The sequence below is a fragment of the Saccopteryx leptura genome, chromosome X, assembly GCF_036850995.1.
Source record: "Saccopteryx leptura isolate mSacLep1 chromosome X, mSacLep1_pri_phased_curated, whole genome shotgun sequence".
NCBI lineage: Eukaryota > Metazoa > Chordata > Mammalia > Chiroptera > Emballonuridae > Saccopteryx > Saccopteryx leptura.
In genome coordinates, this window is record NC_089516.1 from 100,382,634 (window position 1) to 100,409,282 (window position 26,649).

Consider the following 26,649-nt stretch of genomic DNA (forward strand, 5'->3'; position numbering starts at 1 on the left):
CTTGGGCTGTTTCCAGATCTTGAGAACAATGCCAGTCTGCCCCACTTTATAGTGCAGAAATCAAAACCTTTAATCCAATATACAAGATAGGGAAGTCTCTAATACAAAGTCATCTATCTGAGGCATGATGGGATTACACCACCCCACATCAAAAAGGGTGGGAAAGGCTTAGTCCTAAAACCAAGCTCCAGGCTACAAGGATCCTGCCTGCCCACAGCCCGCCCCCAACACACAATAAGATCACTTGGGCGACAAGCTTCCATGTGGGCAGTGCCATCTTTAACAAAGTGAGCATGATATATTTTATCTGCCTAACACCAAGAACTCCTGGAAAGAGATAAATCACTTCCTGATTTGAAGCAGCAATAAAAAAAAATAACCTACTCATCTCTAATGGTAAGAGGTAAAACGAAGTGGTCAGATGATTAAAGTATGTAATCCTGAGGTTAAAGATTAAAGTTTGTAATCCAAAACCCTGTATGGCTCTGTTGGTCAAATAAGTTTGTAAATATGATATATATGTTTGCTCGCTTATAGTTTGAATTGGATGTAGGGGACAGGCTGTAAGCAGGCAGGGTCGTTATAACCTAAGGCTTAGTTTTAAGACTAAACCTTTCCCACCCTTTTAATACTAAGATCTTTTCAAAACTAAGCTTTTTCCCACACCCTTGACTGTTGATAGATACGTGAATTCCAAACTGCCCTCTTGATGTTCCGCTTATCTGTCAGACCTCACCCTTACTGGACTATTGCCCCCGAGACAGAGGAATTCCAAGAAGCTGGCAAGCCCCCCAAGGAGGAGCATTCCAGACATACCAGAACTTTTCCTTCAGTATCCCCTCAGGCTCTCCCAAACACTATATAATTCACCCCTAATCTGTAACAGGCGCTCTTCTCCCCGGAGAAGTGCCTGGCAGGGTTTCTTTCTTCCTTTCAATAAAGCCTGTTACTCTGGTCTTTCGGACTCTGTAAAGCCAGTGGCCATGGCCAGGGCCACTATCACAGCAGCCCGGCCCATGCAGGTTCGCATTGGATTCGGACAGTCGGTAAAGAAACAACGGAGCCAAAAACTGATGAGCCATTGTCTTTAATCCTAGCTTGCACCCAGCGGGCAAGTAAAAAAACACACACTGGGCTCCAAAACCCACTCACATTCAGTGCTCACAAAGCTACTGATTTATCCGAGTTTCCTAGAATCAAAGGTTTCTAGCTCACCAGACTTATTCACCCCTGTTCCCCATCTCCTTCCTTCTCCAGCGTCAAACTGCACAAACTGGCCTCTCACTCAATACTCCGCCATCTTGGCTGCTTCTCCTGGCCACATGGCCTCTTTCTGCTCTCTGCTCTGTTCCCTCTGCTCTCTCATGCTAATCATCCCAGGAACCAAGAGCGCAAGCTCCTGCTCCGTCCCCATTTTATAGTGTAGAAATCCAAACTCTTAATCCAATATACAAAATAGGGAAGTCTCCAATACAAAGTTACTTCTCTGAGGCATGATTGGATTGTACCACCCCACATCAAAAAAGGGTGAGAAAGGCTTAATCCCAAAACCAAGCCCCCGGCTACAAACACATTAATATCACCTGGGCAACGGCCTCCGCGTGGGCAGCTCCACTTTAACAAAGTGAGCATAATATATTTTATTTGCCCAACAGACTTCCATGGATTCCAACAACTGTTGCATGATGTGGGGTGGTGCACTCTCAGGAGGAATCCCATTATGCCTCAGAGAAGTGACTTTGTTTCAGAGACTTCCTTGTTTGTATACTGGATTAAAGGTTTTGATTTCTACACTATAAAGTGAGAGCACAGAAAGGCCACGTGGAGGAGAGGAGAAGCAGCCAAGATGGTGGAATGCTGAAGGAGAAGACAGTTTGTACAGAGTTTGTGCAGAGAGAAGGAGATGGGGAACAGAGGTGAATAAGGCTGGTAGAAACCTTTGATTCTAGGAAACTCAGATGAGTCAGTGGCTTTGGGAACCCTGAATGGAAAGGGAAGTGTTTTCTCACTGTGTGTATTTCTTGCCTGCAGGGATTAAAGCTAATGGCCCACCAGTTCTTGGCTCCGTTGTTTCATTACTGTCTGTCTGAATCAAATGCGAACCTGCTTGGGCCAGGGGGCTGTGATGGTGGCTGTGGCTACTGGCCTTACAGGCTCCTTTGCTTCTCATTCCCCAATTCCAAACAATAGAAGACTGCTCCTGTTCTGAAATTAGTCCTCCAGACTTTGTCAGTTATTTTGCAGAACAAGCCATACTTTATATGAGTCTCTGGGCAAGAGGCAGGATGGTGAGGGGGTTAGCTGATCAGGCTCTGTATTTAGACAGATCTGGCTTGGAAATTTGCCCTTCCATTTATTACCAGTGGGAACTTAAGTCAAATGAAATCTGTATTTTGTCCCCCATCTGATTCCACTGTTGGAACAATGAATCAGAGCTCTTAGCCACCACCCTATGCCCTGAGGCCAGATAGATTTATCTTGACTGCAACAGGGAGGAGATAGTGACCTGACTTCTTATCTTACAATGAGAGTACTAGGTTAAGTTAAAGGACTTGCCTAGAGCTAGAATGGATGGTGTGCCTGAACTGGTGGTGTAAAACTGCTTTCAGCACATTGATTTCTGACGGGCTTTGCACTTCAGAAAAAAAGCAAATGCAAACTACCAGCTTGTCCACATTTCCAAATCAATTGCACATATAGCAGATATCTTGTCTTCCTTCCTTTCTTCCTTCCTTCCTTCCTTCCTTCCTTCTTTCCTTTCCTTTCCTTTCCTTTCCTTTCCTTTCCTTTCCTTTCCTTTCCTTTCTTTCTTTCTTTCCTTCCTTTCTCCCTTTCTTTCTCTCTCCTCCCTCCCTCCCTCCCTCCTCCCTCCCTCCTTTCCTCCCTCCCTCCCTTCCTTCCTTCCTTCCTTCCTTCCTTCCTTCCTTCCTTCCTTCCTTCCTTCCTTCCTTCCTTCTCTTCTTTCCTCCTCCCCTGCAAGAAAGGGTGTGGTTTCTTTCATTCTTTCTGGGTTTTTTTGAGGACACTATTATTATTATTTAGAAAATTAAATTTAATGGGATTATTTCTAATAACACTCCTGCTATGTTGTGGTGGGACAGAATGTCAGTTCCAACTGAGGCTATAAAAGTGAAAGAGGCCTGACCTGTGGTGGTGCAGTGGATAAAGCGTCAACCTGAGGTCGCCGGTTCGAAACCCTGGGCTTGCCTGGTCAAGGCACATATGGGAGTTGATGCTTCCAGCTCCTCCCCACCTTCTCTCTCTGTCTCTCTCTCCTCTCTCTCTCCCTCTCTGTCTCTCTCTCTCCCTTTCTCTCTCCTCTCTAAAATGAATAAAAAAAAAAAGAAAGAAAGAAAGTGAAAGAGTATTCAATAAAAAACAGGCCCACTTGACCCACTTTGGGTAGACTTGATTTCTGCCTTAGGATTACAAAATGAATATTTTTGAATTGGAAAAGGGGAAATCTCTAAAGCAAACAACTATTGAGTGATTTACTTGCCAGACAGGGTGCTAGCTACTTTCCATATGTATATTATCTCATTGATCCTCATGACCACCCTGAAAGGTGGATAGGTGGATAACATCACATCTGAGAGATTAAGCTACTAGCCTAAAGTTGACAAAACTCATCACTCACCATTGGCAAGGAAAATATTTTTTGACAGAGACATAGAGATCATCAGAAAGTGGGACAGACAGGGACAGACAGACAGGAAGGGAGAGAGATGAGTAGCATCAATTCTTTGTTGTGTTCATTGATTGCTTTCTCATACCTGCCTTGACTGGAAGGCTACAGCAGAGGGAGTGACCCCTTGCTCAAGCCAGTGATATTGGGCTCAAGCCAGCAACCTTGGGCTCAACCCAGATGAGCAGCGCTCAAGCCGGCAACCTCGGGGTTTTGAACATGGGTCCTCTGCATTCTAGTCCAATGCTCTATCAACTGCACTACTGCCTAGTCAGGCTGGCAAAGAATTTAACTCCCATCTCTGATTTGATGTCTGACTTGTTCATTTATTTTGCTATTCAAATATTAATTTATGAAACAAAGTTGATACTTTTATGTTAATTCAACATCATAGACTTAAAGTATTTCTTGCAATATTCTACTTCTGTACAAACAAAGAATGTGCATATATGCATTCTAATGCTCAAAATATATGCTGTCTGTGAAGTTTTTTTAATAAAATACCTGTTTGTGGCCCTGGCCGATTGGCTCAGTGGTAGGCAGAGCGTCAGCCTGGCATGCGGGAGTCCCGGGTTCGATTTCCGGCCAGGGCACACAGGAGAAGCGCCCATCTGCTTCTCCACCCCTCCCCCTCTCCTTCCTCTCTGTCTCTTTCTTCCCCTCCCGCAGCCGAGGCTCCATTGGAGCAAACTTTGCCCGGGCACTGAGGATGGCTCTGTGGCCTCTGCCTCAGGCACTAGAATGGCCCTGGTTGCAACAGAGCGACGCCCCAGATGAGCAGAGCATCGCCCCCTGGTGGGCGTACCGGGTGGATCCCAATCGGGTGCATGCGGGAGTCTGTCTGACTGCGTCCCCGTTTCCAACTTCAGAAAAATACAAAAAAAAAAAAAAAAAAAAAAAAGAAAGAAAGAAGAAAAATGCCTGTTTGTACATATTATCTGGCATATTGTGGCCCTCAATACATGTTCACTAAACAAACAATAACAAAGGATGTGAGGTAATACAACCATTAAAAACAAGCTTTCCTCAGGAAGATGACAGGTCTTCCATGTCCCATGTACTTGTGACTAGTTTAGCCTGGAAAATATCAGCTTATGTCTCTATTCAATGAAGCAATTCCTTCATTAATGCATCATGGCATAGAAAAAAAGAGACAAATGAGCTAGTTATCCAGGATTCCAAACTGCAACCCAAATTTGTAAGGCCAGTTCTTCACACCAACACTCTCAATTATTTTCAAAGAATATTAATAAGGTATGAGAAAATTTAGGGGTGAGTAACTGACATCTTTCAATTCCAAAAGATGAATCTGAAGCCCAAAGAATGGCAGTGACTAGTCCAAGCTAGTCAAACAAATCTAACCCAGGTGTCCTGGCTGCCTATTCTCTCCTGTGCTTTCAACTAAGTAGATGACATTGCCACCCTGCCAGCCTTTCCCAGGCTGTGTCAAGGGCAGAGTGAGCAGCCCCAGTCCTGAAGAGTCCCTTGCTTTGCCCAGTATGCCACAGCAAGTTTTTGGCTCTTCCTAAACCTGTGACAATTAATGACAGACCTTTCTTGCAACCCCTGGAAAAAAGACAACTGCCTGACTGCTTCATGATTTCAATAGTCAAATAATGGTAAATTGAATTTGTGATGACAGAGTTAAGTGGCAGCTTAGGACTACAAGCCGAGAGAACATTTCTCCACTATTGGTTAATTAATATAATTAAGGAAACGTTTAAGTTTGGAAGCTTGAGTAGTAATCTGTTAGTCTTAAAATTTCTCTTCAAGTTGTCTTTGTAGATTATAAATAAAGGGTTTAATAATGTCAGTTTCTGTTCAAAGTTGGTTTACCCCAAAACAAAACCTTACTTTCTTGTGCTGTTACTGAAGTTTTCTTTCTTTCTTTATTTTTTAATTTTTTACAGAGACATAGAGTGAGTCAGAGAGAGGGATAGACAGGGACAGACAGACAGGAACGGAGAGAGATGAGAAGCATCAATCATTAGTTTTTCATTGCGAGTTGCAACACCTTAGCTATTCATTGATTGCTTTCTCATATGTGCTTTGACTGCGGGCCTTCAGCAGACCAAGTAACCCCTTGCTGGAGCCAGAGACCTTGGGTCCAAGCCAGTGAGCTTTTGCTCAAACCAGATGAGCCTACACTCAAGCTGGTGACCTCGGGGCCTCGAACTTGGGTCCTCTGCATCCCAGTCTGATGCTCTATCCACTGCGCCACCGCCTGGTCAGGCTGTTACTAAAGTTTTAACTTTTTCTTGGAATGTACTTGATAGCCACTTCTTTTTTGTGTGAGTGTGACCAAGACAGAGAGAGACAGAGAGAGACAGAGAAAGGTACATATAGGGACAAACAGACAGGAAGGGAGAGAGATGAGAAGCATCAGTTCTTCGTTGTGGAACCTTAGTTTTCCATTGATTGCTTTCTCATATGTGCCTTGACCAGGGGCGGGGGGGCTATAGAAGACTGAATGACCTCTTGCTCAAGCCAGTGACTTTGGGCTCAAGTTGGTGAGCCTTGCTCAAACCAGATGAGCCCGTGTTCAAGCGGGCAACCTCGGGGTTTTGAACCTGGGTACTCTGCATCCCAGTACGATGCTCTATCCACTGTGCCACCGCCTGGACAGGCCTGATAGCCACTTGTAAGTAGCTTCCTTTGTGAAAGTATTACTTTCTCCTTAGTTAAGATTTAATAATGGTAATCATCTTTTCAATTTATATATATATTGGGCCTGAACAGGCGGTGGCGCAGGGGATAGAGCATCGGACTGAGATGTGGAGGACCCCGAGGTTGCCAGCTTGAGCACGGGCTCATCTGGTTTGAGCAAAGCTCACCAACTTGGACCTGAGGTCGCTGGCTCGAGCAAGGGGTTACTTGGTCTGCTGAAGGCCCACGGTCAAGGCACATATGAGAAAGCAATCAATGAGCAACTAGGTGTTGCAAGGAAAAACTGATGATTGATGCTTCTCATCTCTCCGTTCCTGTCTGTCTGTCCCTGTCTATCCCTCTCTCTCTGTCTCTGTAATATATATATTGGCAAGATTACAAAGAGCTTCAGGTGTATATGCTTGTCTTGTGCACATTCTTTTGAATCAGGGAAAGGTTGGAATTTGTACCTTTCTGTCAAATATCAGGAAAGCAAAGAATAAAGTTATTTAGCAAGTCAAGGACCCAAATGCTAGAACCGAAATGGTTTTTGTCTCCAAACACAGTGTTTTCTCAACTAGTGGTTCAATTTTCTTATTAAGTGGTACATTGGGGAGCAAATGAAGATTTCTGCTAGGAAGATCAAATAGGTTAGAAGTTAGGCAGCCAAACAATGAAGAAAACAAGAAATCCACTAGATACTCGGGCACCATATGGAAAAGTTAGCTTGATATCGGGAGACTATAGTAAACTTACAAATGAAGTCCAAAGGTCAAAGTTTAAGATTCCAGAAAGGAAACCTGTAAAATGAAGCCAGGAAATAAAACACAAGAATTGTGATTCTGGCCTGACCTGTGGTGGAGCAGTGGATAAAGCATCGACCTGGAAATGCTGAGGTCGCTGGTTCGAAACCCTGGGCTTGCCTGGTCAAGGCACATATGGGAGTTGATGCTTCCAGCTCCTCCCCCTTCTCTCTCTCTCTGTCTCTCTCCTCTGTCTCTCCCTCTCTGTCTCTCTCCTCTGTCTCTCCCCTCTGTCTCTCCCTCTCCTCTCTAAAATGAATAAATAAAAAAAATTGTGATTCTTTGCCTGGTACAGCTCTGATTGAAGAACTCTACACATTGTGGGAGCTGACGTTATTTCGTTTCATTCTGGAGACCCTGAATGGAAAGAGAGTAAAGCTGTGTTCATATGATTTCTATACGAGAAGAAGAGCTACAGCATAGCAATGGACTTAGAAAATCTAGGAGTTTTGAATTGCCTATAAAAATAAAGACAGGAGCCTGACCAGGCAGTGGTGCAGTGGATAGAGCGTTGGACTAAGATGCAGAAGGACCCAGGTTCGAAACCCCGAGGTCGCCAGCTTAAGCGCGGGCTCATCTGGCTTTTGAAGAAAAGCTCACCGACTTGGACCCAAGGTCGCTGGCTCCAACAAGGGGTTACTCAGTCTGCTGAAGGCCCGCGGTCAGGGCACATATGAGAAAGCAATCAATGAACAACTGAGGTGTCTCCACGAAAAGCTGATGATTGATGCTTCTCATCTCTCTCCGTTCCTGTCTGTCTGTCCCTATCTATCCCTCTCTCTGACTCTCTCTCTGTCTCTGTTAAAAAAAAATAAAGACAGGAGTTAAACACAAGACACTGGCATTAGCTTGGAATAAAAAGATAGTGGAGGCCCTGGCCGCTTGGCTCGGTGGTAGAGTGTTGGCCTGGCATGCGGAAGTCCTGGGTTCGATTCCCAGCCAGGGCACACAGGAGAAGCGCCTATCTGCTTCTTCCCCCTTCCCCCTCTCCTTCCTCTCTATCTCTCTCTTCCCCTCCCGCAGCCAAGGCTCCACTGGAGCAAAGATGGCCGGGCGCTGGGGATGGCTCCATGGTCTCTGCCTCAGGCGCTAGACTGGCTCTGGTCACAGCAGAGCAATGCCCCAGATGGGCAGAGCATCGCCCCCTGGTGGGCATGCCGGGTGGATCCCAGTCGAGCGCATGCGGGAGTCTGTCTGACCTGCCTCCCCGTTTCCAGCTTCAGAAAAATACAAAAAAAAAGAAAAAAAAAAAAAGATAATGGAAGAGGAAATGGCTGTGCATACTTTGTGTTATTTAGGGGTCAGCCATAGCATTCTGGGCTTGGATCCTGATGAGAAATATAGTGGAATATAAGTACTTAATTAAACTTTCCTAAAACAGTTTTTCATCAGAAATGCTCTCACCATCTCCCACCAGATATGAGTCAAATTCTTTGCGAACTTTCTAACTGGGTGGACCAAAAGTCTCTTCAGGGCTCCTGGAATCCAGAGGACAAGTTCATTGCAGCACTCTAGGAAGCTGGCTTCTGCTTCTTCCCAGATTGTCTGAGCTTATGTATTCTAAGTTTCTTTAACAATTCAGTTGAAAAATGGCATGAAGGCCCCACTGTTAATATTAGCCATGGGAGGATGTCTCTTTACAGCAACAGCTGTGAGCACTAGTGAGTCTAGAGTCTGATTGATTTAGCATCTCCTAGACTCTTAGTATTCATTTTCGGAATTAAGAAGTGATCTTATGAAACTCACAGACAAAATAGTAAACAAAATAAGCCAGACACAATAGAGTACATGCTGTATGATTCCACTTATGGGGCATTTAAGAATAGGTAAAAAACTATGCCTGACTAGGCAGTGGTGCAGTGGATAGAGAGTCAGACTGGTACACGGAGGACCCAGGTTCAAGACTCCGAGGTCGCCAGCTTGAGCGCGGGCTCATCTGGTTTGAGCAAGGCTCACCAGCTTGAGCCCAAGGTCGCTGGCTCGAGCAAGGGGTCACTCGGTCTACTGTAGCCCCCCGGTCAAGGCACATATGAGAAAGCAATCAATGAACAAATAAAGAACCACAACAAAGAATTGATGCTTCTCATCTCTCTCCCTTCCTGTCTGTCCCTGTCTCTCTCTCTGACTCTCTCTGTCTCATACACACACACACACACACACACACACACACACACACACACACACACACTCAAAAGACTAGGTAAAACTAATCTCTGATGATAAAAATCAGAATGATGGTTACCTCTTCAAGGTGGGGATTGACCGGGGGTGGGCAGAAAGATCTGGGTGGTGATGACAGGAGTGCAGGAGTGTACACATTTGTCAAACTCATGAAGCTGTACACTGAAGACTAATAATGCATTTTAGTTTATATAAGTTAACCATCAATAAAAAAGAAAGGTATTTTAAAAAGCAGTGATCTCTTCATAAACAGCCAGTTTATCCATTAAAAGCCTCTGCTTGTGCTTCTCTAGTGACATGCTTGGCTGACAGGCAATATTGTGCGTGGGTTCAGGTCACTGGCTTTGGGGCTAACTGATCTAGGATGAAATTCCAGCTTTGATACTTACAGGCAGTATTACTGGAGTTCTATTTTCTCATCTGTAAAGTGATAATCGCAACAATAGTACCTATGTGTCTGTATTGTCATGAGGCTTAAATTAGATAAGGTATTCAAAAGCCCTCGGCCACTTAATAGTGTATACAGTGCAGCCTTAGTTTTGTTTGTTTGTTTGTTTGTTTTTCCTTTGATGGTTAGACCCATAGTAATTTTTAATTGTGGTTTAAAAAAAAACAAACACCCTAGCCTGACCTGTGGTGGCGCAGTGGATAAAGTGTCGACCTGGAATGCTGAGGTCGCCGGTTCAAAACCCCGGGCTTGCCTGGTCAAGGCACATATGGGAGTTGATGCTTCCTACTCCTTCCCCCTTCTCTCTCTCCTCTCTCTAAAAATGAATAAATAAAAAAATTAAAAAACAAAACAAAACACCCATACTGGAAAAAATAAATGGCAGTGTAGGTAAACACAGTACTTAGAACCTCCCACAACTGTATTAACTTACAACTAAACTAAAGAACAACCATCATTGCCTGACCTGTGGTGGCGAGTGGATAAAGAGTTGACCTGGAATGCTGAGGTCGCCAGTTCGAAACCCTGGGCTTGCCTGGTCAAGGCACATATGGGAGTTGATGCTTCCAGCTCCTCCCCCCTTCTCTCTCTCTGTCTCTCCCTCTCCTCTCTAAAATGAATAAATAAATAAAAAAATTTTAAAAAAAAGAACAACCATCATTGATAAGCACCTAAAATGTAGCTGAACATAAGTCCTATGACAAAGGATATACAGAAGAAGCCACATCAAGAATGGTAGCAGAGCCTGATCAAACAGTGGCGCAGTGGACAGAGCGTCAGACTGGGATGTGGAGGACCCAGGTTTGAGACCCCAAGGTCACCAGCTTGAGCACGGGCTCATTTGGTTTGAGCAAAGCTCACCAGCTTGGACCCAAGGTCATTGGCTCAAGCAAGAGGTCCCTCGGTCTGCTGAAGGCCCATGGTCAAAGCACATATGAGAAAGCAATCAATGAACAACTAAGGTGTCACAATGAAAAACTAATGATTAGCCTGACCTGTGGTGGCGAGTGGATAAAGAGTCGACCTGGAAATGCTGAGGTCGCCAGTTCGAAACCCTGGGCTTGCCTGGTCAAGGCACATATGGGAATTGATGCTTCCAGCTCCTCCCCCCTTCTCTCTCTCTGTCTCTCCCTCTCCTCTCTAAAAAATGAATAAATAAATAAAAAAAAAATAAAAAAAACAAAAAAAACTAATGATTGATGCTTCTCATCTCTTTCTGTTCCCATCTGTCTATCCCTCTTTCTGACTCTCTCTATATACATATTAAAAAAAATAAAATAAAGAGCCTGACCTGTGGTGGCACAGTGGATAAAGCGTCGACCCGGAAATGCTGAGGTCGCCAGTTTGAGACCCGAGACCCTGGGCTTGCCTGGTCAAGGCACATATGGGAGTTGATGCTTCCAGCTCCTCCCCCCTTCTCTCTCTCTGTCTCTCCTCTCTCTCTCTCTCTGTCTCTCTCTCTCTCTGTCTCTCCCTCTCCTCTCTAAAATGAATAAATTAAAAAAAAAAAAGAATGGTAGCAGGGGCAGAGATGCAGAGCAGACTGGCCGACACTCATGTGTAGAAGATAAAAATTAGGAGAGATAGCTCAGCTGCAGAAGTTTCTCCTGAGGAGCAAGAGGTTTCTCCTGAGGAGCAAGGGGTCCCAGCCACACATCAGAACCCCTAGTCTAGGGATCAGGAAAAGAATTTCCCAAACATCCTGGCTGTGAAAACCAGCTGGGAGTGTTGCTGAGTGAGCCAGAGGGATACTGAAGTCCCAGGCAGTTCCTCTTAAAGGGCCTGTACACACACTTATTTGGACTCACTCCTTCTAAGTGAGAACTGTGGTAGCAGTCTTGAAAGGCAGTAGGGACATATAGGGAGGAACTGTATTGTCCGGCATTGAGGCAAGGGCTGGTAGGGCAGCTTCCTCCCAGCTAGAAGTGCTGGCAGAGGTCATTGTTCCTATGATTAACCCTCCCCCAATAGAGCTGGCAGGCAGGCACCATGAGTCTCCATCAAGATGGCTCACACTGTTTGCCCCAACCAGCTGATGCCCCAAGAACCTGCCCCACACAGCTTGCAAGCCCACACAAACTACTACCAGTGGCTTTTCCATACAAACTGCCTCTCTTGGCTCATGCTTTGAAATTTCTTAAAATCTCTCTAACAAGCAACATCTAGCCTCTGTGTATCTTTTACCTCTTGATAAGTGGCTTCAGGACTGACACTAGAGGCAGCCAGCCTTGGTTCACAGCTTGGCCTCTGCTGAACACGTCCAAGCCCAGCACAGGTAGCAGCCATCTGTACGTTGCTTTGTTGCATCATATCTGATGGCCCCAGGCAGAGCACAAGCAGTGACTGACCTTGTACCTCCTGGGCAGCTCCAGAGCCAGTGCACCCAGTGCACTGGCTTCAGACCATGCCAGATTACAACCAACCACCTCCATGAATGACACACTCAAGGGGCAGGCTTGGAGGGCACAAAAGCCTCACTGAAGCAAGTCCTACTCTAGGGGGGTCAGCTCCTGCACAGCAGCTCCTCCACTGTAGTTGCAGCCAGTCCTCCCAGCCAATCAGCCTGCGATGTGCCAAAAGCAACTAAGCTTCAGCTACAGCAGGACAGTTTCCACAGCCCACATGGTAGGGCGCACCCAGAGCACCCAGCTCAAGTGACTGGGGAGACTGCACCCCTGGTCCCTATAGGAAACCTACTCCACCTAGGAACCTTAAAAGCAGTAAGAGAAAAGCAGTTTGTTACCTCAGTCTTATAGAGAGCTCCTATAAGACTGTCAGCTGATTTCTCAACAGAAAATCTGTAGGCCAGAAGGGGTTGATATGAAATAGTGAGAAAAAGCAAGTATCTGCAACCAAGATTACTTTACCCATCAAAGCTATAATTTAGAATTAGAAAACAGATAAAGAGCTTCCCAGATAAGAAAAAGCTAAAGAAGGTCATCACTACCAGACCAGTATTACAAGAAATGTTAAAGGGTCTTCTTTAAGATGAAGAAAATATATATATAAATAATAAAATGGCAATAAATTCATATTTCTCAACAGTTACTTTAAATATAAATGGACTAAATGCTTCAATAAAAAGACATATGGTGGGCCTGACCAGGTTGTGGCTCAGTGGATAGAGCATCGGATTGGGATGCAGAGGACCCAGGTTCCAGACCCTGAGGTCACCAGCTTGAGCGCGGGCTCATCTGGTTTGAGCAAAGCTCACCAGCTTGGACCCAAGGTCACTGGCTCAAGCAAGGGGTTACTCAGTCTGCTGAAGGCCCGCGGTCAAGGCACATATGAGAAAGCAATCAAGCGTCGGCCTAGCGTGCGGAGGACCCGGGTTCGATTCCTGGCCAGGGCACACAGGAGAAGCACCCATTTGCTTCTCCACCCCTCCGCCGCGCTTTCCTCTCTGTCTCTCTCTTCCCCTCCCGCAGCCAGGAGCAAGGATGGCCCGGGCACTGGGGATGGCTCTGTGGCCTCTGCCTCAGGCGCTAGAGTGGCTCTGGTCACAACATGGCGACGCCCAGGATGGGCAGAGCATCGCCCCCTGGTGGGCAGAGCATCGCCCCTGGTGGGCGTGCCGGGTGGATCCCGGTCGGGCGCATGCGGGAGTCTGTCTGACTGTCTCTCCCTGTTTCCAGCTTCAGAAAAATTAAACAAAAAAAAAAAAAAAAAAAAAGAGAAAGCAATCAATGAACAACTAAGGTATTGCAATGAAAAACTGATGATTGATGCTTCTCATCTCTCTCCATTCCTGTCTGTCTGTCCCTATCTATCCCTCTCTCTGACTCTCTCTATGTCTCTGTAAAAAGAAAAAGACATATGGTGGTTGAATGGATAAGAAAAGAAGACCCTTACATATGCTGTCTACAAGACACTTCAGCTAGAAAGACACACAGAGACTGAAAGGGATGGAAAAATAAATTTCATGAAAATGGAAACAAAAAACAAAAAACTGGAGTAGCAATACTTATACCCGACAAAATAAATTTTAAAGCAAAGGCTATAACAAGAAACAAACAAGGACCCAGCAACTTCACTTCTGGGTATTTATTTGAAGAAACCCAAAACACTAAATTGAAAAGACATATGCATCCATATGTGTTTTGAATCATTATTTACAATAACCAAGATATGAAAGCAAACTAAATGTCCATCAATAGATGAATGGATAAAAAAGAATTGGTGCATATGTATAATGGAATATTATTCAGCCATACAAAAAGAATTAAATGTTGCCATCTGCAACAACATGGAGGACCTAGAGGGTATTATGCTAAGTGAAATAGGTTAGACAGAGAAGGGCAAATGTCAGATGATTTCACTTATATGTGGAATCAAAAAATCAGGCCCTGGCCGGTTGGCTCAGCGGTAGAGTGTCGGCCTGGCGTGCGGGAGACCTGGGTTCGATTCCCGGCCAGGGCACACAGGAGAAGCGCCCATTTGCTTCTCCACCCCCCCCCTTCCTCTCTGTCTCTCTCTTCCCCTCCCGCAGCCGCAGCCAAGGCTCCATTGGAGCAAAGATGGCCCGGGCGCTGGGGATGGCTCCTTGGCCTCTGCCCCAGGCGCTGGAGTGGCTCTGGTCGCGGCAGAGCGACGCCCCCGGTGGGGCAGAGCATCGCCCCTGGTGGGCGTGCCGGGTGGATCCTGGTCGGGCGCATGCGGGAGTCTGTCTGACTGCCTCTCCCCGTTTCCAGCTTCAGAAATAATACAAAAAAAAATCAAAATTAAAGGACAAGCAGAATAGAAACAGACTCATAGATACGGAGAACATTTTGGCAGTTGCTGGATTGGAGAGGGTTAGGGGGATTGGAACTGTGGAGTAACTGTGTATGGTGTCAAGGGGGTACTAGATTTGGGGGTACTAGATTTATGGGCCTGTCATTTCTTAAGTTATATAAATGTTAAATCATGGGATGTACACCTGAAACTAATATTACATGTAAACTGTAATTTAAAAATAGATTTAAAAAATATGCATATAAAAGTCTTTTATCCAGAGCTTTCTGATTGTGTTGGTATAGGGTAAGTGAGCCCTAAGAATCAGTATTTTTAAAAAGCTACCCAGTTGATTCTAAATTATAGTTAGAGCTGAAAACCAGTGGGCTAGATTCATTCGCATCTCTAACCAAACACTACCTCTTCCTTTATGAGGATGTTCCTGATAACGAGAAAAATTTTGTGATATCTGGAATTAAATTACAGTGAGTCCCAGAGTGAGAAAAAGAGACAAGAGTAATTACTAGTTTAATAGATGTGAGTTGACTGACAAAAGAATGCTCACATTCTTTTTTCTTTTTATCTTTTTCTTCTTTTTTTTTTTTTGTATTTTTCTGAAGCTGGAAACGGGGAGAGACAGTCAGACAGACTCCCGCATGCGCCCAACCGGGATCCACCCGGCACACCCACCAGGGGCGATGCTCTGCCCACCAGGGGGCGATGCTCTGCCCCTCTGGGGCCTCGCTCTGCAGCGACCAGAGCCACTCTAGCGCCTGGGGCAGAGGCCAAGGAGTCATCCCCAGTGTGCGGGCCATCTTTGCTCCAATGGAGCCTTGGCTGCGGGAGGGGAAGAGAGAGACAGAGAGGAAGGAGGGGAGGGGTGGAGAAGCAGATGGGCGCTTCTCCTGTGTGCCCTGGCCGGAAATCGAACCCGGGACTTCTGCACGCCAGGCCGACGCTCTACCACTAAGCCAACCGGCTAGGGCTCTTCTTTTTTTATAGGGAGAGAAAGGGAGAGAAGGAGGGAGGGAGGGAGAGAGAGAGAGAGAGAGAGAGAGAGAGAGAGAAATAGCAATTTATTTTTCCACATTTTTATGCATTCGTTGGTTGATTCTTCTATGTGCTCTGACCGGGTATTGAACCCACAACCTGTGTGTATTGGGAAGATGTTCTAACCAACTAAGCTATACTGCCAGGGCCTCATATTCTTGAATGTATGTTGGAGCTTTCAATAAAGCTTTGTAGGGACCACTAGATGCCATGTATCCTGCTTATGCATGAACTTTCAAGACTGTTCCACCAATTGAAAGTAGGAAATGTTTATTCCTTATGAATTGTGCACCTATCCTTAGAACTGCCACCTCAGTTTAACTTTTCCCACCCCCCTTATCTGTAGCCAATGTAAATTCTTTCAAAACAATGTAAAGCTTTCTTCCCTAAATCATAATGTATAAAAGTGCCAAACAAATCCCGGACAGTGGACATGTTTGTCTTTTCCACCTAGCCCGGCTGTTGGTGATCTGGACTTCAGGCCTCAGGACTTGGTCTTTCTCTGGCCAGCATCTGGTTCAACAAATCCTTTTTATCTAGAAGATCTTTCCGTCCTGAAAAGTTTATGTTGAACACTGGCAATTCCAGCTGCAGGTGCTTTCTCTCTTCTCTTTTTAACTTTTTTGAGGTTTAACTGATATATGGTCAGGTGCCGAACTGTAAAGTGTGCAGCTCTGTGAATATTTACATGCATGTGTGTTCATGCAACATGACCCAGGTGTACTGCCAACACTCAAGAGTCTTCCTCTTTTTCCTTCCCTGTCAGTAACCCCCAAGGGCTCACTGTTGTGGGAGAGGAAAAATAATTTTCCATCTACCTTTCTAGATTCTTGTCTGAAACCCCACCCCTGTAATAAAAGATAGATTATCAGGAGAAAACAAACGAAGTTTAATAATATGTACACATCCTGTGCACATGGAAGGACCCAGTAAAACTAACTTCCTGAAATGATCCAAGGCACCACCTTCAATACCATCTTCAGCTAAAGGCAGAAAAAGATTTTGGTGGGGGTTGGGGGGGAGGCCAGTTATGGAAAGTAGTTACGCAGATTTAGTCCTTGCCTCCTCCATTGATAGAGAGTTTTTAGAGATTTGGTCATCCTTCTTTTCCTGATACAGAGAGGGAGATATGCTTAGAAATGGAGATTTCCCTGCTTAAAGTAAATGTCTCTTACAAAAGGATAACTTCTACTTGGTTTTCAGAGCTTCTCCTGTGCCTGCTGTTTCTTAAAAATAATCATCCTAGAATAATCCTTATGGCAAATTGTCATATTTTGAGGTGACAAATCTGGCAAATCCAGCCCCCTTCAATGTCATGCTGGCATTTCTTCCCATAGATAAGTATTGCCTGGTGTTGAATTACTACCCTTGGATTTGTCTTGCCCTCCTGGGTGGTGTAGCTCACTCGACGCATGCAAGATTTGCTTTTGTGGTAGCAGCTCTTATCTGCTTGGCTTGTAGTTGTGCCTCCCTCAAGCACTGTTAAGTAAACTTTCCTGTTGGTGAGTCCTGACCTCCTAGCTGGATCTTAAGCTTCTTGAAGGCAGGAATTGCCTATATGTCTAGCATATTCCTATGCACATAATAGAGGCTCAGTTAATATTTGTGAAATGAATGCTAGTATTGAATGATTCTGGGGAAAAGGAAGCAGTCACATAGATCAAGCCACAGGCTTCTCTTTTCATCCTCCTCCGTACACATGCAGTTTACTTTCACTGATAACACTTGATATAATATCAGGATTATGCATTACATTTTGCTTGTGGGCGATCGTGCATGCATTTGACTTTCCGGTTAGATTGTGGGTAGAGGGACAGGAGTGGATTTAAAGGATATAAAGTGCAGGAGGAGAAGAGGTCAGATGGCCAAGTCAAAGAGCAAGCCCATACTACTGAACCCCTAATTCTAGTCCTCATTCTGCTACTAACTTGTGTGATCTTAGGCAAGTTACTTTACTTCTCTGAGTCTCAGTTTTTCTGTGATAATAATTTTGCCATTTTGTACTTCACAGGAGGTCAGCTGAGCTCACGGCTGGGAAGGTGCCTTGGACAAATGAATTTAAGGTATTGTCTTAACAGGCAGAAAAGTTCCTCAGATCATCAAGCCAGGTAGATCAGCTTTCTGCTTTAAGATTCAAACACAAGCCCTGGCCTGATAGCTCAGTTGGTAAGAGAATTGTCCCAAATACACCAAGGTTGTGGCTTCAATCCCTGGTCAGGGTATTTACAAGAAATAACCAATGAATGCATAAATAAGTGGAACAATAAATTGATCTCTCTTTCTCTCTCTCTCAAATCAATTAAAAAAAAAGATTCAAACATGACTTAGATGAAACGGCAGAATGGCTACGAGTTCCTAGAACCATAGAATATTAGAGCCAGCAGGTATCTTGGAAACCATTCCAGTCTAACGTCTTCGTTTTATTTGAGTACACTGAAACACGGAGGGATGCTTTTCCCCAAGGAAGGGAGCCTGGATTCAACCCTCCCTTTTCACTGTGCGATGAAAGACTGTACTTAAAAAGCAAAGCTCATTTTCTCTTGTTACTGTTAGGAGACAAGAAGCCTCTGGCCTGTGTCCCAACAAGAAAATGATCAGGACATTCGTGTGAAGCTTTTGAGTTTCTAAAAATTGACACACTATTTCAGTTCAATTATTGCTTTAACCGAACCATATGGGGACAACAATCTCCTGGTGTTTGTCTTCTGCCTACTATCTTTGCCACTCTGCTAGGTGCTGTGGGGGGTTAGAGAAGATTAAGATCCATCCCCTGCTGTCAAAGATCTGTGTGGGAGACAGGACTAACAATGAGAGAACAATGGAAGGCAGTATGTGATTCAGAATAAAATGAGTAGTGCCGGCAATAACTGCTATGGAAGTTCAGAGGAGGGAGAGAACTCTGGGAGCTGGGGGTGGGGTTTGGGAGAGTACAGCTTTACCGTGGCTTTGAAGGATAGGTAAGACTGCTTATACAGATATGGGCGAGGGCACTGTTTGAGTGTATATCCATGTACACACACGTGCATACATGCGCAAATGTAGAACTGGTTAAAAATAATGGGTGATATTGCCCTGGCTGGTTGGCTCAGCGGTAGAGCATCAGCCCTGTGTGTGGAAGTCCCAGGTTCAATTCCCGGCTAGGGCACACAGGAGAGGTGCCCATCTGCTTCTCCACCCTTCCCCCTCTCCTTTCTATCTCTCTCTTCTCCTCCCACAGCCAAGGCTCCATTGGAGCAAAGTTGGCCCTGGGTGCTGAGGATGGCTCTGTGGCCTCCGCCTCAGGTACTAGAATGGCTCCGGTTGCAACAGAGCAACCGCCCAGTTGGGCAGAGCATTGCCCCCTAGTGGGCATGCCACCGGTGGATCCCAGTTGGGCGCATGCGGGAGTCTGTCTCTCTGCCTCCCTGCTTCTCACTTCAGAAAAATACAAAATAATAATAATAATAATAATTGGTAATATTAACTGAGCACTTTCTATGCACCAGATACTACATAACGGTCTACCTAATTCAACTCACTTAAATGTGCACAAGTCTAGGAATTGGATAATAATTAATAACCCTTCAATTAATAGATGGAAATTGAGGTACAGAGAGGTTGAATAAATTGTAGCAAGTAGAAGACATAAATTGAATTAGAATTCAAGTCCTAAGAACACTTGGCAATTCTACATATGAAAATGAGAAATCTGTGGCTCAGGTGAGGAAGCTGGCCTGGCTGGAGTCATTAAAGGCAGTCATTTAAAAAATACAAGGGCCTGACCAGGCAGTGGCACAGTGGATAAGAGCGTTGGACTGGGATGCCGAGGACCCAGGTTCAAGACCCCGAGGTCGCCGGCTTGAACGTGGGCTCATCTGGTTTGAGCAAAAGCTCACCAACTTGGAGCCAAGGTCGCTGGCTGGAGCAGGGGGTTACTCGGTCTGCTGAAGGCCCACGGTCGGGGCACATGTGGGAGAGCAATCAATGAACAACTAAGGTGTTGCAATGCGCAACGAAAAACTAATGATTGATGCTTCTCATCTCTCTCCAGTCCTGTCTGTCTGTCCCTGTCTATCCCTCTCTCTGTCTCTGTTAAAAAAATAAATAAAAAATACAAGGACTCTCTAGGCCAAATTCCCAACTGAAGTTTAGCATAGAAGTTGAAGGAATAAAGGAAGCCATTTATTGAATTGCTCTAACCTGTTAGCCTATATTAAAAGGCCCGAATAAGAAGCAACAAGCGTTCGAGACCCAAAAGAAAGCTTTTCTTCGAGAAGCACTAATTCAGGCCGAAACCCAAACAGCATTCCCAATAGATGAAGGCAAGGGGCATTTATGAGAAAAGAAAGGGAACAGTTACAGGAACAGAAAGAAGGCATTTCAATGGGCGCAAGTAAGCTAACATAGTGATACTAATTGTAAAAAAGGTCTTAATTTTCTTTTTTATTGTTTTTTTTTAATAAATTTTCATTAGTTTTAATGGAGTGACATCAATAAATCAGGGTACATATGTTCAAAGAAAACATGTCCAGGTTATCTTGTCATTCAATTATGTTGCATACCTATCACCCAAAGTCAGATTGTCCTCTGTCACCTTCTATCTAGTTTTCTTTGTGCCCCTCCCAAATTTATCTATTTATTTTGTGACAGAGACAGAAGGAGTAACAGACAGAGTAGAAGGGAGAGAGATGAGAAGCATCAATTCTATTTTTTTTTTTTTTTTGTATTTTGGAAATACAAAAGTTGGAAACGGGGAGGCAGTCACACAGACTCCCACATGCGCCCGACCAGGATCCACCTGGCATGCCCACCGGGGGCGATGCTCTGCCCCTCTGGGGCGTTGCTCTGTTGTGACCAGAGCCATTCTAGCACCTGAGGCAGAGGCCACAGAGCCATCCTCAGCACCTGGGCCAACTTTGCTCCAATGGAGCCTCGGCTGCGGGAGGGGAAGAGAGAGACAGAGAGGAAGGAGAGGGGGAGGGGTGGAGAAGCAGACGGGTACTTCTCCTGTGTGCCCTGGCTGGGAATCGAACCCGGGACTCCTGCACGCCAGGCCGACGCTCTACCACTGAGCCAACTGGCCAGGGCCGAGAAGCATCAATTCTTTGTTGCGACACCTTAATTTCTCAGTGATTGCTTTCTCATATGTGCCTTGACCAGGGGGCTACAGCAGACTGGGTGACCCCTTGCTCAAACCAGATGAGCCCACACTCAAACTGGCAACAACGGTATTTCGAACCTGGGTCCTCTGCGTTCCAGTCCGATGCTCTATCCACTGCGCCACTGCCCGGTCAGGCAAGTCTTAATTTTTAATCCCAGTCATAAATGTCTTTCTTGTTATCTTGGCAAACAGTTGTTTGGAATACAGTGCTGCTTTAGGGTCTTTCAAAGGTTATTTTGCCCAGTTTTAACATTTCAAAAGTTTGAGGAGTAAGATGAGAAAGGCAGCAGCTCTGGGATGGAAGCTCCAACTCCATTTTATTTTTTAATTTTTATTGATTTTAGAGAGAGAAAGGAAGGTGGGGGAGGGGGAGAGAGACGGTAATATCAATCTGTTCCTATATGTGCCCTGACAGGAGCTGAAACTAGCAACCTTCACCCTTCTGGATGATGCTCTAACCAAGCAGCTATCCGGCCAGGGCCCAACTCCATTCTAAAAGAGAGAACAGGGGGAGGAACAGGAAGCATCAACTCCCATACGCACCTTGACCAGGCAAGCCCAGGGTTTTGAACCAGTGACCTCAGCATTCCAGGTCGACGCTTTATCCACTGCACCACCACAGGTCAGGCCTATATTATTTTTTTATGTCCTTGAACACAGGAACTTTAGATCTTCAGATGTTTCATGTCATTGTCAGCTCCACAGCTTTATCCTTAATGTCCCTGGTTATGCTGCAGCCCATTTAACAAAACACCAAAGGAGAATGAATGAGTGAGCCTCTGAATCAATTCTTGTTTGTGGTTGTTCCTTATTAATTAGCATTTGAAGAGCTTCGGGCTCATGGTAGATGCTGTACAAAAGCTTGAAATTAGACAAGGCTACCTGGCTCTGAGGCTATAATTTGTCAGGAAAACCAGACTTGGAAAGGATCGGAGGACAATGGCCTGATAATACAGTAAATTGCATTTTATATTTTGTGTCTGGCTTGCAGCCAGCACCCGAAAGCATTTCCTTAGGCAAGGTGCCTATGTTTTTCTGGATATTCTCCTCATTGCAAGTTTTCGATAAATATTAAAGCAACATGAGGTAGATTTTAAGAAGGTCCTTTTCCTGTTTCCTTGTCCCCCAAAAAGCAAAGCACAGTCTATGGGTAGGAAGCAGCAGGGGAGAGAGGACCTGTTTCAATCAGCTGTCCTTATCCAATTCTTGGGCTCCTGCACAACCACACGGTCCTGGATGGCCTTTCGGTGTCAAGACGCTTGGCCAAGCTCAGGTTGAGAAGCAGCTGCTACTTTGCAAGGAGGAAGGAGGGAAACAGGTCAGGGGAAGTTTCTTTCTGTCCAGCAAGCCTCCAATTGAAGGCTCGGTAGGAGAGAGGGTCGGAGAGCCTGGAGAGGAAGTGGCAGATAAGCTGTGCAGCCCCAAGGTCAAGGGAGAAAAAGACCAGATCCAAGCAGGAGAGGGAGGAGAGGAAAAAGAAGGAATAAAGCCTCTATCCCAGCCACTGAAGTGTGAGGAGCAGGGCTGTGGCTAGGAAGGTGAGAGAAGCTGCCTTCCTGGTCCTGCACGGGCCTCCCGTTCCAGGGCAACAAGGAGAGTCGAGGGCAAGGCCAGACCCAGCCAACACCAGCTCGCTGCTCAGCACTGGACCACACTCCCACCCCCAACTTAGCGAGGGCCGGCGAAGTGCCTACTAGGTGCCCGGTGTACAAAGAGGTGGCCTGGAGAAGCCAGCTGCAGGATGTGGAGTCAGTCTAAAGGCTTCACGGAGAAGGGGCCTCAGCACTCGCTGGGGAAGGAAGGTGGATGTGCCCGTTGCAGGCTCCAAGAGTGCAGAACACGAGGCAGGCCAGGAAGGAGGGGAAGGAGGCGGAGATTAAGCCCGGAGGAAGGAGAGGGGAGGGAGCGCGAGGAGAGGCAGGGTGGGAGGTGTGACGGGGGGCGGCGGTGGCGGGAGCGAGGGGGCCGGAAGAGGGAAGGAGGCGAGGCGGGGGAGCCGCGGCCCGCCAGCGTGGGGGTGGGGTGGGGGGCGCGGGGCTGAGCCGGACGAGAGGAGGCAGCGACGGCGAGGGGGAGGAGAGAGGGAGGGGAAGAAGGAGGAAGCGAGCGCGGCGGCCGCAGGGGGAGGAAGACAGGAGGAGGAGCCCTGCGCGGCGGCGGCTGCGGCCGCCGGGGGAGCCGAGCGCCGGGGCGCTGGGCGCGGGGAGCGCGGGAGGCGAGAGGCGGCCCGAGCCGGGGCTGCGGGCCGAGCTGCCGGTGAGTGGAGCCCCAAGGGGCGCGGCAGCCGGTTCCTGGGGCCGGGCGGGAGGCGCGGGAAGATGCGGCGCCGGGGTGGAGGGAGGGGGCCGGCGGTAGCCCAGCCCCTGGCCGGCCCGGCCTCCCTCCCTCCCTCTCCCCCTCCCTCCCTCCCTCTCTCCCCGCCGGCTTCCTCCCGCCGCTGCCCGTGCGAAGGGGGCAGGTCCCGGGCGGGCCGCGGGCTGGGGGAGGTGCTGCCCCGAGGGCGGGAGCCGGGGGTGGAGCTGGGGGCTCGGGGGTGTACCCGGGGCGGGCGGCTGGACCCGGGCGGCACTAAATTGGCCGGAGGGACCCGACGGCGGCGAAGTTGCTAGCTGGGGGCTGAGACGGCCACGCGGTTGCAGGAGTAAGCGATCCCCTGTGGCGAGTGCGTGAGAGGAGGAGTCCGGCGTCCCTGCTGTCCCCGTCGCCCTCCCCGCCTGCCCGGCCCCGCTGCCTCCTCTCCTGGCCCCCGCGTGTCCCCTCGCTCTCACCCCCGTGACCCCCCGCATCGCTCCCGCGGCACTGCTGGGCCCCCTCGGCCCCGAGCCTCTCGGCCTCCGGCTTCCCCTGACCCCTGCTTGCTTCGCCACTGCCCCGGTTCCCCTTTTCTTCCGTCGCTAGTTACCCTAACCCGCTTCGTAATTCCCGATGCAATTGCCTCTTTGAGACCTTTTTTTTTTTTTCCTCTCCTTCCTTTTAGATTGGCCAACGGCTCGTTTCAACCCTGCCTCGTTGGTGGCCACTGGAGACGCGCGGGGGGCTCCCCAGACAGCCGTGGGGACAAGTTAGAGCCAGCACTTTGCCCCGGGCCTCGCGTGTAGCTTCCCCTCCCCTGCTCTCGGTACCCCGGTGTCTGGAGGGGAGTGCGGGTGTGGAGGCGTGCCCTCCGTACATGTCCCACCACCCGGGCAACCCTCTGGGCTTGTGTTCCATCTCACTCTTGCTTCCTTTACGGTGGTCGAGGGGAACCACTTTGCATCATGTCCCGGTATAGCTACCAAAGTCTTCTGGACTGGCTGTATGGGGGTGTGGACCCCAGCTTTGCAGGCAATGGGGGCCCCGACTGTGCTGCCTTCCTTTCTTGGCAGCAGCGGCTGCTGGAAAGTGTGGTGGTCCTGACTCTGGCTCTGTTGGAGATCCTGGTGGCCCTGCGGCACATCCTGAGGCAGACGAAGGAGGACGGTAGGGGTGGCCCTGGCTGCCAGCCAGAGCAGGTGACCCAGCGGCCAGAGGAAAGCAAGGAGAGCCTGAGCAAGAATCTGCTCTTAGTAGCCCTGTGCCTGACCTTCGGGGTCGAGGTGGGCTTTAAGTTCGCCACCAAGACCGTCATCTACCTGCTCAACCCCTGTCACCTGGTCACCATGATGCATGTGAGTTTGTTGAAATTTTCCTGGGCAGACTTAGTGATAAGAGTCATTTGTGTGCTCAGGACACTTGGCAGTGTGGAGCACTTCATCCCCGTGGGAAGTGGGACCCTTAAAAATGATTTCCTAAAGGTCTGTTTTTGTGCGTATCCCAGTTTTGACTTTCTTCACCTTTGCACAGTGCAGCAGCCTCACAGTGGAGGGGAAGAACCTACTTCAGAGCTTATGGGCACTCAGCTGGCTGCCTGTCCCCTCCCAGCCGTGCTGGGGCCTTTCACAAGCAGGAAGTCCACCCCCAACCAGGTGCCCTTTCTGAGTCACATCTGGAGACCATGGCCCAGCTCCCATGCCCTCTGTCACAGTTAATTCCCAGAGGCCTGGTGACATTCTTTCTTGGAGCTGGTCACATCAGCTTTCTTGACTCCACTGTGGTACTTTGGGGGAATCATGTTATAGGTTTCCCTTAATTATTTTTTCTTTTGAGAGTTTTATACTCTTAGGATGAGGTCTGTCTTTGAATTCTGAGGGTTGTAGCAGCACCAAGCTCCTGCTAAGTACACTCTGAAACAGGCCCCAGGCTGACTTGTGAACTTTGGGTTGGTGATTTCCATCCATGGTGAGAGGGTATTTATTATTATTATTATTATTATTGCAAACTTCTCTATTTTATCACTCTTATTCTACCTCCTGTGGTCACAGTCCAGGGGCACCGGAGGGCTGATTTCTTTCTCTTCCATTAGTCATGCTAAGAAAAACAAATCGGCTTGAAAAGGAAAGTGCCAGGTACATACAAATAGTCTGGTTCAGGACCAAGATGACACTGTGTCTCTTTACTTGGCCTGTGTGAAGGGACGTTCTAAAACTATAAAACCATGGAGGAGAAGGAAGAGGAGAAAGGGAAACACATCATTTTTAAAATTTCAGGATGTGGAAAGCCTCGTGTGTTTTATTCAGGGACAGTTTTGAAACCTGTCATTAGAATCTTTATTGCTTTCGCATTTGTAGGTTATTCTCAGGAGACTTGTGACAGCTCAGTGTGGGGCAGGAGGTTAAGATTATTATCTCCATTTTATAGGCCTGGCTGGGGTCCAGGGATAGGGAGGTCACTTGCCTGCAGCCAAAAGATGAATTATCGTCTGGGTTGGAAAGCTAACCCACTCTCTTTGGGTTGCAAGCTGTCAGTTGAATGACAGGACGGTCTCTGGGAGCCTGAGGCCGAGCAGCATGGCACTTCCGGCTTGGGGCTCACGTGCTGGCTATCTCTGTTTTAGGAGGAGCTCCTTTGATTGCAGGTTCTTTGCCTCAGTTTCTCAATCTGTAAAATGTTGTGGTACATGGCCTCAAGCCCTTCCCATTTTGCAGATGTGTCAAGGAGTTGCAGATAGCTTTGGAATAAAGAGGCTGTTATTGATTGGGTGGCTCTCATCATTGAGCAGGGCTGGAGGGGGGGTACCCTCTTTTTTTTAAAAGAGAGGGCTTCTGGGGAAGTGATGCCATTCACAGGAAGCCCAGGGCTCTCCCAGCTAGACCTTCTGTGTAAATTTGAGCCAGTTCTCTTTCTCTCCATCTCTATTTATGAATGGCCTTTTTGTTAATGAGAGGAAACAACGCATCCTTGCCGCTGTTGCTTGAGGCTCTTGGGACAGGAATGCTTTTTTTGGATGGCAGGTGGTGAGGGTCAGAGGGTGCCTCTTCTACAAAGGGGTCTTGAGGCCTCTGGCAGCTACATATCTAGAAGGTCAACAAAGGACTAAATTGAGCCTGACTGGGGCTGCTTCTGGTATGATGACGTCAAATCTGGCAGCACTATGGTTTTTAGAGAAAAGATTATAGAGACTTTTAGAAGACTCGGGAGACTTAGCTTTGGCATTAATAAGTTGTGTGACTTTGGAAAAGTACTCTTCCTAGATCTCAGTTTTCCCATCTGCAAAATGAGGCAGCGTTTTACTCCTAGTTCTTGACATGCTATGTTCTGTGACTTTTCTCCATTAAGCAGTGGCTGGGGATGCAACAGATAACTATTCTAGAATGCTTTTGGCCTCCACAGGTGGGGAAAGGAAACTAGTTTTGTCTCTGCCAACGTCAGGAGGACTTGTTCATCTTTTGCTGCTACCTCTGTCTGCCCAGTAAAGTCAACCTGACCAGGTCATCCTTGGGGACACGTGTAGATGATGATGGCACTTAGAGCTGGTTGTTGAAGAAAGATGGGTGTTTGGGAGGCTGTGGACCGAGTCCTGTCACCTGTATGTTTTCTGTTGTCCTGTACTGAGCTCAAGAGTCATGTGGAGGAATTCTTGAGCCCAGTCACGATTAGACTCCTCTACGCTTTACTCCCAGGCCAC

At 47.2% G+C, this 26,649-nt stretch overlaps 1 protein-coding gene across 7 annotated transcripts in view; it reads left to right on the top strand.

The window, feature by feature from the left end:
• The first annotated feature begins 22,739 nt into the window (after positions 1-22,739).
• Positions 22,740-26,649, top strand: part of TMEM164 (transmembrane protein 164) — a 193,897-nt gene continuing 189,987 nt past the window's right edge. Inside the window, exons 1-2 of one of the 7 annotated variants that reach the window (XM_066357501.1) lie at positions 22,783-22,922; positions 23,644-24,313. In XM_066357501.1, the coding sequence (XP_066213598.1) occupies positions 23,924-24,313 (390 nt within the window). In that variant the 5' untranslated portion in view covers positions 22,783-22,922; positions 23,644-23,923. Of the gene's footprint in view, positions 22,923-23,160; positions 23,329-23,643; positions 24,314-26,649 lie in introns of those variants that run through there. The other 6 variants (XM_066357502.1, XM_066357503.1, XM_066357509.1 and 3 more) reach the window with 6 other exon arrangements.